The sequence below is a fragment of the Candoia aspera genome, chromosome 1 (genome assembly GCF_035149785.1).
Source record: "Candoia aspera isolate rCanAsp1 chromosome 1, rCanAsp1.hap2, whole genome shotgun sequence".
Classification (NCBI taxonomy): domain Eukaryota; kingdom Metazoa; phylum Chordata; class Lepidosauria; order Squamata; family Boidae; genus Candoia; species Candoia aspera.
The window spans coordinates 114,653,466-114,668,219 of record NC_086153.1 but is presented as its reverse complement, the minus strand read 5'-3'; the positions used below and the strand labels follow the sequence as shown (position 1 = coordinate 114,668,219).

At 41.1% G+C, this 14,754-nt stretch overlaps 1 protein-coding gene across 4 annotated transcripts in view; it reads right to left on the bottom strand.

Annotated features, from left to right (window-relative positions):
* MAP3K7 (mitogen-activated protein kinase kinase kinase 7) overlaps positions 1-1,563 on the bottom strand; it is a 40,794-nt gene extending 39,231 nt beyond the window's left edge. For 2 of the 4 annotated variants that reach the window (XM_063312037.1, XM_063312049.1), the window contains exon 1: positions 950-1,562. In XM_063312037.1, coding sequence (XP_063168107.1) covers positions 950-1,039 — 90 coding nt within the window. In that variant the 5' untranslated portion in view covers positions 1,040-1,562. Of the gene's footprint in view, positions 1-949 lie in introns of all 4 variants that reach the window. The other 2 variants (XM_063312058.1, XM_063312029.1) reach the window with 2 other exon arrangements.
* Positions 1,564-14,754: the final 13,191 nt, after the last annotated feature.

Here is a 14,754-nt window from a genome sequence, read left to right as displayed (position 1 = left end):
ACACCAACTCATATATAGATTTGGAATCATTTTGAATTGGATCAAACCAGTATGCAAATATATATTTAAGCAGTTCCCACTTATTTCAGTAGGACTTACAAGTTCTATCTTAGTAATGAGAGTTTATCCTGGGTGGTTTTCAAAATTCCATATATATACAACTTCTACTGGTAATGCATGATCTATAGATTTCTGTTTGGTCATTTAATTCCAGAGTTTTTTTTTCCTTAAAGACAAACATCTGTTTTTGTTCTTATTACATTAAATATAACAGGCTTTTCTTGAAAAAAAATTACAAGTTTTAGATATATGCTATGAAGAAGTGCAAGATGAAACCATTTACATGATATGAGCTGCAACTGTTTAAGGTAATAATGCAGTTTTTTGGTCTGTTCAAGATACCATATAGCAATTAGCAACAGGTTAACTTTAAAACAAAGTTTTAGTACAAAAGCTTGGTCCTAGCACTTAAATAAAGTGCACTGGACATGTGGTTTGGTTCTGTTACTTTAAGTCCATTTTTCTCTCAAATTGAGAGACAGTAGAGGCTAACTATTATGCAGTGAGCTTCCTAAGTGTGAATTTATACCTAGGTCTTTCTGCCTTGAGGTCAACATTTCACACTACTGGCACTGCCCTATCCTGAATATCTTTCCTTCACCAACAAGAACAATTGGCTTGTGCCCATCTCAGGAGACAACTGAGAAGAGCCCAATATCAAGGCATCCCTGAGCTGTGGCATTTTTGCAAGGCTACCTTTCTTCAAAAGACACCTCCAAAATATCGAGTACAGTAGATATTTCTTCCAAGTCAGGACCACAGGTACACACACACATCTTCAGAGGAAGTTTCTTTGAAATAAGGGAGTTCCTCCAGAAGTTAAGTTTAGGACCCCAGTGACAGGCTTCCCCTCTCTCCCACCATTGCAGACCCTCCCTGGGGCACTCACCTCTTCCACCTCAATCTCTTTGTAGTCGATTTCTTCGAAGTTGAGCACCGGGGGGGTTTCAATCATGTCCACGGAGCTGGGAGAAGACATGCCTTCCCTTCCCACGGGGTGTAAACGGGGGGCGAGTCTGACGGGGAACGGGGCGAAAGGGACCCAGGCGGACCGCGAGGGGTTCTCCTCGCCAGCCTGTGCCTCCGGCCCCTCTGCTCAGCAATCACCACAGCAGGGGAAGGAGGGCCCGGCGAAGGCACCCCCTGGGCCGCGGAATAGCCTCATACGAGGCTCTTCCGCCCGGGCTTTACTGGGGCCGCCGGGAAGCCCAGGCCAGGGGGGCCCGGCTCGACATTTTGCGACTCACGCGGAAGCCGCCACGGACCCCCTTCCCCTTTTTTGAGTGGGCAGGCCGCGGCCTTTCTGGGGTCGGAGCCTGAGAGTCGCGCCCCAGCAGCAAAAAAAGAAAAGCTCAAGAGGAAGGGGAGAGTTGAATGGGGAGAAGAGGAGCCGCCGCTCAGAGCCGAGCCGCCGCCGCCACTGCCGCGCTTGACACTGGGCAAGTTGCATGGGAAGGGGCCAGCCAGCTGCGCTCTCCACTCTTGGGGCTCCGGTCCCCCTTCTTGCTCCGCCAGCAAGAGGCCCGACCAGGACCACGGCCTGGTAGCAGAAGCGGCGGCCCGCCTCTTCCTCCCTCCTCCCTCTCTCTTCCTGAAGCTGCGCCGCCTTCCCCTTTGCTACCTCCCAGAGGCCGCTAAGGGAGGTCGGGAGCGGGAAACGCGATTCTGGGCAGCCGGAGCGCTCCCTTGCTCTGGAAAGGGGCAGGAGGGTCCGCTTCAGCTGCAGCGAAGGCTGCGAAAGTGAACGGCGGCAGAAAAAGAAGCCGCCGCTGCTCCCCGTTCGGCGGGCTGCTTCTAGCGCCAGCTCGGGAGGCGAGAGACAAGCAAACGCTACCGCTCTTCCCCGTTGCATCTTCTTAGGACAGAGCTCTCGGCTTTCGCTTGTTTGCCCTTTCCGAGTGGGGAGAGGCAGCGAAAGAGGCAGAAGGATTCCTCTCCTCGCTGCCTGGAAGGAGTGAAAAGCCGCGAGGCTGAGCCTGGAAAGGGGGCTTTAATTTCTGCATTGCATTTCTATTCTGCCCTTCTATGAGAGCTCAGAGAAGCTCTTTTATCTATTTTAATCACCACAACAACAGTCCTATGCGGAAAAAGGGGCTGAGAGAGACTGGCTGACTCAAAGCTAAGTTGAGTGATGAAACTAAGGCCTTTTCGCCCAGCCCCATTATTGTTTTTTCCTGCCATTGCTGAGCTGGCAGAAAGCACGTCAACCTAAACTGCACCGTCGCCACAGCTAAACGTGCAATAAAGGTGGCAACTGTCTCTACAGACTGAATGTGGGAGAGTTTCAGTGCGGCGATTGGATGATGCCCTGGCTTCCTTTTCCCGCCCTCCGTGTATCAGCTGCCAATAGCAAAAACAGTCGACTGCTTTCCATTATATAGGGACTATGGGCGTTTGCCCAAGACAGAGGGTTTAGTAACCTTTGTAGTTGAACCATCCCAGCTGACAAGCTGGTGGGAGGTAGGAAGTGGTAGGGTGGAGCGAAAGATGGTTTGCACGCTTAAGAACAGAGCTCCCTTCCTCCTGCACCTGCTACATCCCTCTGACGAGACAGCCAGGAGATAAATTGTCAGAAGGAATATGGACCTTCTGAAGATCACTATACCTACATCAAGGTCCATATTCCCATGAAATAAGAAGGAAAAACCTATTGGGGAAGGATTTGCAGGCACATTTTCAGAGCTTTCTCCTTCATCCCACACCCCTCCTATGCCCCACCAACCTGTAGATTGGGGCTATTTAAACTTTTTGACATGGATTTATCAATCTTATGGAAGAATGACATTTCCATGTAACAAATAGTCAACTGCACTTTGAGACCTGTGGTAATAGATTGAAAGATGGAGCTTGCAACTGGTAGCACTCAATGTACCCTTGAGGCAAAATGGTGTTGGAGAAGCCTGAATGGTGATGTCCCATCACCAGGAAATAATAAAGCCAGTATGAGAATGGCCCATGAAACCTGTTCTGGTAATGACCAATGAAAAATTTGTAATGCGGTTTCACATCTTTTTCCCAATATAAACTCACTGGCAGTTCTGTTTTTGTTTTTACAGATGGGTCTGTTGGTTTTTTGAAAGATAGGCAGGGGTTTTAAAGGAAGATTGGTAGACTTTGTGTGCATGAGGGGTTCACATGATAACAAGAGTTGGTTAGATATTACTCAGGCAGCTGCCCCTGTATAAGCAAAAGATATTGTAGCCCACACCAAAATAAAGGGCAGCATCCAGTGGCCGAATGGGGAGATACTGTAGTATGACTATCTGGGCTTTCCCAGTCCTAAGCCAACATGCTATGCTGCATTGGCACCTACTATGCTGCATTGGCACCCCCCCAAAAGGAGGGTGGAAAACAAAGTCGAACAGTAATATCTGGATTGATTTATCTCACCCAAATTCTCCATTCAGTTAGAATTCACTGCACATTAATTGTATCCTAATAAAGAACAATGCCTGGCTTTGTGCTAAAATAATGCAGAGTTGCATCCACGCTACTTCCCTTTCCCTGTGGGAAGAGAAGTGGGGCAAACTGGCATGAAAAGCTTGCCTTCCATTCCTTTATTCTGCTCCTTGTGGGCTGGCAACAGAAGTGGAAGAGATGGCTTTTTGACGTAATGGGAGAGCCCTAACTCTCGTGCCACTGCCAAAAGGTGGACAGCTCTGAAAATTCGTGGTCAGGGACCTGGAGGGGGCATGTCTGCCATAGTCTCAGGTGGCCAGTAGCAACAGGGCATCCCCCCACCCCAGAATGATTTGCCACAGGCTGAGTGCTTGGCTTGCAATAGCAGAAGCTGAAACCCTTTTAAAGTCAAGCAAGAAAAACAGGCAGAGGTTATATTTGCAGTGAGCTGGGGGTGGGTTGAGGCTGGCATTATGTGTTGATGTCCTCAACAGTTAGTGGTTCTCTTTGCACCAGGAGAAGCAGGATGTATGGTTGAGCCCATACATTTTACAATTTTCTCCCTTTTCACCTTTACCACAAATTGTATCAGACATTGGGTGGAACAAAATGAGTTTTTGTCTGTGCTAGTAGCCTGTGTGCATTTACTGGGCAGGCTGATTAAAAAAGTGGCCTTATGCCCTATTCTCAGTGGTTCTTGTAAATACTTGTTTGACATGCTGTTTCTAATATCTTTTCATACAGTTGGAAATCACAGAGTCAGCACTTTGTATCAGTGAAAGAGGACTTTTATGCAGAGCATCACTTGTGGACAAGTGGATTGAATTGTTGAGAGTAATGTGTCAGACAAACAAACAAAACCCACCTTTAAGCATAATGGTCAATAAGAGCCACAAAGTGCTGAGTCCTTAAAAAGCAACAATTGGTCTCCAAGGAGATTGCTAACTGCTTGAAAATGTGTTCTCTTTTGGTTTTGTGAGTAAAATATCATCTTTGGAGGTTGCACAGAATTTCAACAACTTTCTTCCTGCTGGGAAAGAGATAATTGGTTTGAACCAACAAAATTGCCATGTCATGAGTTTTGATTTAGGCTCACGATATCTTTGAAGTTGTTTTTTAAGCAATTCACATATATACAGTTGTGTTGCTCAGTCCTCCTGTAGCACAATAGCTTTTTCTTTCTCCTTTTGTTTGTAAAATGTAGTAGTAAAAATGTAGTGTCAGTAGCACCAGATACATGATTCTGTGGCTCTGTGATAAAACTAGAAACCTCTGTTCATCCTGATGGAAAGTTCCTTGAACTGCCAACTGAAAACTCTTCCACCTTTTCCTCTGTTAACAATTGTTTTTAAAAGTAAGGAGAAAAAGCTGGAAAAAGCTGTGTTATCTGGATCTTCTGTAAAATTAAATAATGAGACTGGGTGATTAAGTCATAAAAGCTTAACTTGAAAGCACCATATCATATTTGTATAATTCTGAAGAGAAGTCAAACCTCAATGGTTCTTCTTGATGTTGTATTGGGAGTAGTAAGTTTGCATCAGCAACTATGTCTGGTTAGAGAAATTGACATCTTTCATTCCACAAGTTTAGTCAATATTCTAAAGCTCCCTTCAAGTGGAATTCAACTCTTGCTCTCTATATGGTATTCAACCCTTAGAAACAGTACAAAAGTGGTTGCCACTGCATTCTTGTAGGATTTTTTTTCCTTCCCACTGTACCCTACAGCATTTGTATTTCCTGAACTTCTCCTATCCAAATGCTAATCAAACCTACTTAGCTGCTGTAATGGTACATGGGAATGACCTTGGGAGACAGGAGGAAGAGCTGCAGACTGGACAACTATCATGTAAAAGATATCTTAGTCCACAAAAGGAGAAGGGAGCATGGGAAGTGTTTTAGAAGGGACCCTCCCTAGTTTTCCAGAGAGTAAAAGGAGAGGGGGGAGAAATACTTTCAGTCTTGCAAGGTTCTGTTAATGTAACCTTACAATAAAGATAGAGTTAGTACTCATAGTTGTGCTTCTTGTCTGGACTACCAGGAAGGGCTAACAGCTGCTGAGCCCAGACAAGTTTGCATTCACTATTATATAATTTAGGAATATGTAGAAATACTTTATTTTATGGAGTCAGAGCTGGAATGGGATACTAGGCTGCTTAGTTCAACCATCTGCTCAATGCAGAAATGTAGGTTAAATCATCTCTGCCAGTAGCTGTCCTGTTCTTTTACATTTACCTCCTATAGTCAAAGGAAATGATAGAGAACCAGAGAAAACCATTTTGGTTTCTATGGAGAGAAAGCAAAGAGAAGCAAAGGGAAAATGTTAGGGGTAAGGTTGCAGCAGCTTTAGCTGCTAATAATTATCCTGAATCTGGTTCTATTCAGATGTGTTGAACTACAAATCCCAAACTCCCTCAGTCAGTTTGTCCAATGATTAATGCTGGGTGGAGAGACATAGGAATTGTAATCTAGCTCTTTTGAAGAGCTCCAAATGGGAAATGCTGCTCCTCAACTCTCTCTCTCTCTCTCTGTCACACACACATACTCACACTATGCCTTTCTCTGAATTCTCAAAAAGGTATAAACAGGGGTCTCTCCTCATTTTATCCACTCAGTGGCAATACTGTGAGGCAGATTAACTGAAAGAAAGATTGAGAAGAAAGAAAGTCTTCCAGTGAGCTTGATGTTGAGTTGGTTATTGTTTTCTTATGTATCCAAAGGATTTCTTATTTCATAACCAGTGGATTTTATATGTTCCTGTACTATTTAACCTTTCACTGCCAGATGTTCTGCTGTTTAGATACTTACTAGATTTAATTGTGTGATCCTGCGGTAGTATATCCATGTAAAAATGTTTTGGCATCCTTCTGGTTCTCTCTGAAATCCAAAACTAGCTTATGTACTGCTCAGATACTGTACAGGATATGTGTTGTTTCAATATTAATATTATTTCTATACTGTGAGAATGTAATAACCACTTGATGTTGAAATTAACATTCAGGAAGATGAATGAAATACTGAGCTTCAAAATAAAATGTGGATCAGATCATAGTTGATTAGACATTTTCTGCTTCTATGAAGATGACTATTTTCCTCAACATATTTGCCTAATAAAGAGACATCTGTCAACGTGCTGGACTTTGGATGGCAAGGAGTGAAGGTTTGCTCTCAAAATATATTCATTTACAAAACACAGCATTGGAGGGGACGTCTTGTAAGATGAGTTGGGAGAAAGACTGTACAATTTAAATTATAAGTCTAAGGAGTAACTAATGGAGAGAAATAATCCCCATACCCTATATTATAGGTTACTTTGAGAACTTCTTGTCTGAAACATATATAGTACATACTGGACTTGAATTTCTGGCTCAATATGAATGAAAGCAGTGGTGGGAGAATGTGTTCTCTTAAACATATTTTTTGTTCATATACAGAATTCATTGGCTCAGTTCAAAGATATGGCAGACTTCATTTTGGTTCTGTAATGGCACAGAGTACTTGCTGTGTAATGGATTGCTTATGTCCTGGGACATAGGATTTTGTCAATGTATTGTCTAAATAATCTCCCTATTTAATCAGAGATAGTGAAAAGTATAAAATATATGCAGGGTAAACACTGACTTATCTCTGAAGTTAACTAATTAATTTAAGCAATCTTGAACATAGCTTCATGACTGACTTATCAGTGATCTTAGGGAAAGATAATCCAGCTGAAACTGAACTCCTGCCAAACTGACAAATTCATCATGAGGAGGTTACATATTTTTAAATTGCCATTTTTTGGTGTGTGTGTGTATGTGTGGGGGGGTTCCTTCTTACCAGAGAAGGAAATGGCAACCTAGTCCAGTATGCTGACAAACAAACAAACAAACAAACAAACAAAATGGATATTCACAACTAGAATAGTGAAAGATAACAGCTAAGGTGAGAAGGGATCCAAAACATAGGGAGCAAATATGGGCAAAACATAGTTATGGGTTAAAGCCAGAAGAATGTCCAACTGCCAATATGCTCAGAGGCAAAAGGAAAATTCAGTCCTACAAAGTTATATACACAATTGGTGGACTGAATGTCAGAATCATGAATCAAGGCAAACCTGATGTCAGAGCAGAAATGTCAAGAATGAACGTTGAGATTCTGGGAATCAGTGAAATGAAATGGCCCAGAATTGTCACTCAGAAGGCCACCAAATCTTTTACTGTGGACAAGAAAATAATAGAAGAAATGGAGTAGCCATCATTATTAACCAACAAATGCTGAAGTCGGTGCTTTGGTAGAACCCTGAGATTGACAGGATTATTTTAATTCAGATCTAAGGCAAGTCTTTCAATATGGTGATATCCAAGTCAATTCTACAGCCACAGATGTAGAGGAGGTTAATACTGAATGGTGCTATGTTAACTTGCAACATTTTTTGACACAATGCAAAAAGAAGGTGTTACATTCATCCTAAGCAACAGGAATGTTAAAGTTGGAAGTAAAATAGCATCTGGAATTGGGAAAATATAGTCTTGGCATACAAAACAAAGCAGGTAATAGATGAATATTCCAACAGGATACTTAAATGCTTATAGCAAATACCGTTTTTCAACAACTTAAAATATGACTCTTCATGTGGATATCACCATCATTTGACTATATATTTTGGAAACAAAGATGGAGGAGCAAAATTCACTCAACAAAACCAAGACCTGGTGCTGACTGTAGCTGAGCTTTTGAACACAAAAAGAGCGGAGGAAAGGTGAAATGCAAAAGGAAATGGTGACAGGAAAAATTATCCAGTTAAACACCAATTTCCAGAGAAGAGTGAAAAGAGACATGGAAATATATCTAATTAAGCATGCAAAGAAACTGAGGACACGATTGAATGGTAATGGCAAGGTATTTATTTAAGAAAATTAAAGAAAATTTAATTACCTTTTTTTTGCAAGCATGGGCAATGATCAAAGACAACCCAAAAATTGACAAAAGGCTTAACGACTAGATCCTGTCATTGATCTCGTACGTGTCAGCTTACAAGAACTCAAGCAGTTACTGACAAACCTGACAAACTGCTGTCCGTTGTACCATACTGAAAACCAAACAACAAAATTTCCTTCTCGTGCTCTCCAACATGCCTATTTAATAGACTGTTTGGGGTCTGTCAGATGACTGGGACTCTGAATTAGAGGAACAGGTCTTAGCAGGTTCTGACTTTAAAACGTAGGAGCCAGCGGGCTCTCGGATAGCTGCAGGTGGAGCTCAGAAAAAGCAGAACCTGTTGGAAGGTGAGCTTGCAGGCTGGAACACGCAGGTAAGCAGCCACCTGTTGTAGAAGCACAGAAGCAAGTTGAGTCACCTGACCTGGAGCCTAAACAGGAAAAGACCCTCCGTCCTCACATGGGTAGAAAGATCAAGTGAGTAGAACAAAAAGCCTCAGTGAGGATCCTAAAAGGAAAGAGGCATGGCTCAGAAAAATAGGTGTGCCTGAGTCAGTGCTATGAAGGAAAAGCTTGATAAACAATGTTCAAAACCTGAGCCTGAGCATGTACTGCTTCTGATTTCTGGCTTATGGGGGTGGGTGGGAAGGGAGCTTGTTTTGCTTTGTTTTCTTGAGCTCTTGCATTCCTGCATATAGCCATCATAAAACCCCTTTATCTAAGTTTGACCTCTTGTATGTGTAATTGCTGGCATAGGACACAGATCTTCAGTTTTGTTTGATTCTGTCCCTGATTCACCAAATAGTAGAATCTGATTTTGGGGGGCATTTTGTGAATCCTTTCTTCACAAGGCAATCTTTTGAAATTTTCAACAAAAATAGCTGCTAAGAGACAAGCTGAGGATGACCGATGCAGAAAGACCTCTTTTTCTGCAAACTCCTCTTCAGTAGCTAGATTTATGTCTTTAGAACCAGAAATGACAGAGGCTCCTGATCAAAGCAGCCCTTGCTCAGTTTCTGATCCCAGCTAGGTTTGTGTCCTCATTGCCTGAATTCTTGAACCCCAAGTCTAATTCAAACACACGCTCAGCTCTTCATTTGTTGGTTTTTATCTGTGCTGCTTGTTTTTGTTTGCATGCCTTATTCTTCTGACCTCCATTTGAATATTTGTTTGGAATTAGCTGACTGCATAAGAAAATCTGTTTGCCAATTTTCCCCAAAGAGACCATTTGAATACTTTTATTCTTATGTGCTTTTCTGTTTGCATGTGTTAATTAAAACATTTATCTTATTTTTTGAGAAATTGTTGTGTGCATGATTATTGAGAAAATTCACTACACTGTACTATTACCAAGGTCAAAAATTTACTCATAAGTGTCGGAATGTACATAGTACGAGTCTTTGTCACATTCGAGAGCATAGAATTGTTCCATTCAAATTGCTATAGCCAAAATGTACACTTTCCTGCCTTGTGAGCTTGAAGCAGGAGTGACCTGAACCGAAAATAACAAACCCCCATGCTGGGCACTTTTTTATTGACATGTGGTTTCTTTGTATAGGTTTCTTGCAGTGCATCATAATGATGGTGTGCCATGAATGGGTGCCAGGTTACACCATACCTTGGATTATGCTATGGCTATGCAATACATGAAGGACAGGGTTTTTTTCCTTCCTACTTATGTCAATAGCAGAGTAATTTCTAGATATTACCCAAGATCTGGAGTTTAAGTAATGTCATCAACTGGCCGTGACTGTAAATTATTTATTATTTACAGCATGAACAGCTCTCCCTTAGCCTCAAAGCCTTCTAGAACACTTACAGAATGTATAAAAAAAATATAATCCCTGTCCATGGTCTTCCACCGGGCTGAGCAAACTTCCTTTCTTTGCCCTGCTTGCAGGGAAGACTGCAGGAGACATGGCTGGTGACACATTGTCAATGAAGCGTATGGGCCTAAACTTTGGATCTTTTGTTTAATTGTTTGTGCTTTTGGAATGAGTTTCAGGAGAAAATGGATTCCTCGTGCCTAAATATTTTTGAGAGCTCAGCCAAAATATTTAGGGACTGGGTTTTTTTCAGGGCCTCTGCAAAGGTAAGGCACTAATTTTACTGCTTAATACCAAAACAAACAATCGGCAAAGTTCCCAAAATTTTTGATACCCTCTAGTTCAAGGACTGCAGGGGGATGCTGGGGAGATCCATGAAGCCCAGGGGCTATAAGTTGCCTGGCCCTGATCTGAGAGGAGATGGGAGAGGAAAAGAAAACAAAGCAAACAAAAATGCTGGGTTTTGATGGCTTAAGGCTTTTATTGAGAACAGTCATGATAGAAATGAATCACTCATGAAAGCCCAGATGACCTCCACTAACCCACTTCTGCAGCAGATGGTCTTGCTGCTCTTCCTCTCAGGGTGGTTGGCTGTAATCATCCCTGTGAGAGGTAGAAGATAACCCCTTCCATGCCAGTAGAGAGTAGGAGTGGCAGGTTTATAGGATGGACATACATTTATTCCTCCTCTGTGTGACCCACATTCCACCTGTGCTCATCTTGCTGCTTGTGTATCGTGCACTGGCATATCTGATTCCAGTGTATCACATGTTACTGGCAGAGCAAGACTTAAGTCCTGTAGACCCTCTGATAGAACATCGTGAGAACAGGATAGTAGCCTATATTAAATATAATTTTTCCCTTCAGGTTCTCAGCTGTTACAGCAGGTTTTGCAATATATCAAATGTGTTGTGTTAAATCACAAGTAACTGTCTTATATTATTTATGAAAACATGGCTTTTTTAAAAAGAGATTACTCCTGGGCTTTATATGTTTAATTAGAAGGCATGCCCATGTGTTTAGGCTTAATATTCTTTTTCTGTTTTCCCCTGAAACTTGATTTTTAAATAAAATACACATTTCGGATAATATACCACACACAAATTATTATCTAAATAAAATATGACAAACAGAAATGGCATTGATTTCCCTTTTGTATTTTTTTTTTTGAGTGGGAAATAGCACATTATTTTTGCCACAAGGTGGTACTGTGGTACCATGATTACATAACTTTTTACTTGTAGATTCATTTGTTTCTGAAACCCATTTTTAGATTGTTAAATGAGAGCATTTGAAGAATTAACCATTTTTGAAAAATACTGTGATCATCTTGATAATGTTTTTATTTTGTAAATTGATTATAGATTTTTGTTTCGCAACACTTTCTTATACACGTTTTTTATTTTTAAAACTTTCGTTTGGAGAAGTTTCTTCAGCTAGATTCTTTGAGGAAAAGTTTTTTTTTAATTTTATGTTTTGAAATGCAATCAATGTTTGCTGGCAACTTGGACCGAAATTCTGAAAATGCTAATTGGGAAGGGCTGTAATTGAATCCACCGTGACTGTTCGCTGTATGTCCTGCATCAGAAGATTTGGAGAGTGAATCAACACAATATAAAGGCATGGTTTCAAATTGTACTTACTTACTTACTTATTTATTATATTTATATAGCCGCCCATCTCACATAAAAGTGACTCTGAGTGGCATACAACAGCACAGAAACTTTTCGGCATTGGGTACCAGTTTGCTTCCGGGTCCCATTCAAGGTGTTGGTTATCACCTTTAAAGCCCCATTACATCAGCCTGTCCCACCCGATCATGCAGAGAGGGCATGCTGCGGACCCCGTCTCTAAGACAACTTTGTTTGGCGGGGTCCAGGAAGCGGGCCTTCTCTGCAGTGGCGCCTGAGCTATGGAACACGCTGCCCCCAGCGGTGAGATTGGCCCCATCACTCCTGGCCTTTTGGAGGAGTTTGAAGACCTGGTTCTGCTGCCTCGCTTGGGGCAGAGAGCGGAATAGATCTACGTGGGGATGGCTGCTATAGACCACTCCTCCCACCCTTGGACTGCTTTAGAGTCGTTTGCCACTTGGACTTCTTTATTTTTCATTCTTATTTATATTATTTATTGCTGTAATTTTATATTGTGTATTTTATTCATTGTATGATTGTTGTTTTAACTGATTATTGTAAACCACCCAGAGTCCCCCGAAGGGAGGAGATGGGTGGGGATAAATTGGATAAATAAATAAAGGTCATTGAGCAATAAAATACATAGAACAAACAGAGCTATCCCCTAGTATCAGTAGTATCAGTAACTGTTAACCATTTGTAAGTGACTCTTACATAAAACATAGCAAAATTTTGCTACATTCAGAGAAATACATTTATCTTTGTTATTTAACAGATAATGTAAGTAAAAATTGTCAGAGTGGCCCAGGAATTTAAACAAAAGGGGGGTAATCAGCTGATGGAGGATATCCCTATAAAACTGACAATACAAGAGAACGTGGGCCATGGTCTCTACAGCACCCGCGTCACAGGGGCAAAGACAGGTTTCATATGGTGTCTTCTTATATTTCCCCTCCAAAACAGCTGTAGGGAGGGCATTCAATCAGGCTAGTGTTAGGGCTCTCCTAGATTTTGGAACAGTGATGTAATATAAATATGGGGCTGGTTTGGTCAGTAAAATTTGATTATTGACAAATATATTACGAGAAAAGGCAGCAATTTCTGTTTGACCTTCTATATCTAAGATCCTTTGCCTTAGTAGCGATATAGCCTGGTCTGCCTCTAAGGCTAAGATGGCATCACTGGAGAAACCACAGAGGCTCAGTCTTTTTCCCAGGAAGATATAAAATTATCTGCCAATATTAGATGGGTCAGTCCACTAGGGTTTACAACAGCATAAGTATGCGAACGTATTCCATATTAATTGTGATACTTCATTTTCTTTCTAAAAACAACTGAAATACAAATAATTAACAAGGATATTCATGTAAACAAAGACAATCTAGGCCCTATATTGAAATAGTGTTAGTGGCTATAAGTGTGGTAATAAATGTATATATTGGGAAAATGTTTAAAGATTAGATGTTAGTCCCACTCATGTCACGTAGTATAAGTATAGCTCAAAATACTACTAAATCACATGATACTGCCACCAGTATGGATTAAGGAAATCACAAGTCAGGGACAAGTGGCTTGAGGATAGATCTCTTTGGGTTCAAGCAACACAAATCTAGAATTCACAAAGGAGAATTCTGGTGATGGGTAAAGGAAGAAAGGTATTTCTCTCTCTCTCTCTCACACACACACATCTTCAAAATAATAATTTGAGAACACTGTTAACACTTGTCTGCTGAAATATATACAAAATTCTCAATTTGGGATTCTGGACAATTATCCACCACCATTATGTTCCAACAACTTGAGCTGTCAGCACAGAACACTTCACAAAGATTAGTAATAAAAGGGAACAACTACTGTATGCTTCACATTACAGTTACTGCAATTCTATTTCTCATTTTGTTTTTTGAGATTACTGACTTGTCTAAGGTATAACCATTCTTTGATTAGTTGGTTAGATATTCAGGAGTACTTTTGAGAGAAAAGATCACAGCTTGGATACACGCAGCAGCATAAAGTATCCTGCACATTGGAAGCCCTGAAGAAGCCCAAATTAGAGGAGGCAAAAAGTCACAAAGGATGTACTTTCAAGTCTTCTCCATGGGAGCCTACCTCAGTACAAAGATGGTACTAATGTATTCATATTTACTCCATCACACACATTTGTTAATTGCTCTGGATCAAGAATTTTCAGATTGCTCTTCAGCAACATCAGTAACTAATGAGTGGAGACAAGCAAGAATAAGTTCCCCTTTAAAACAAAGAAGTCACTGGTTTTGCATCATGTCTGAATATGCCATAAAAAAAAGAGTGACAGGAGAAGGAAGTGCTATAGGAGAGAGGGAGGAAGATCAGAATTGGAGGCAGAGAAATGGAAAATCAGCAAAGGAGACAGCAATAGAAGACTGAGAGGGAATTTTGCCTTGGACCTTTTCTGATACCAGAGGAACCCAGGAAGCTTGATATTGCTCAAGAAAGGAAAAGTTGGACAAGAAAAAATTGCATGTGGGTGGATGTTGTCATTCAGCCAAAACTGGAAGAACCATTGTAGGAGGAGGAAACTGGACTGTGTGAAATCCAGAGGCATAGGCAGACAACTCCAGAGACAAGAAGTCCCTACGACCATATTGTTACCTGTATGTAGTTATCATGTATATTGATTTGTGGCTGCTTGGTTCATGTATAGATGAACCTATATGGAACTCAGCAAACCTGAATATTATTCCCATATTCATAGGTATCTTCATCCATCTCTGAATATCTTCTTTTATCCAGATAATACAATTTGAAACTAAACAAATTATTTTTCTAGGAATACTTACCCCAAGGTATTTAATGGAATCAGGATAATAAACAAATCCTATTTCCAATTTACTGTATAACCAGAAAGAAACCCAAGATCCTGAAAAGTATCTTCATTGGCTT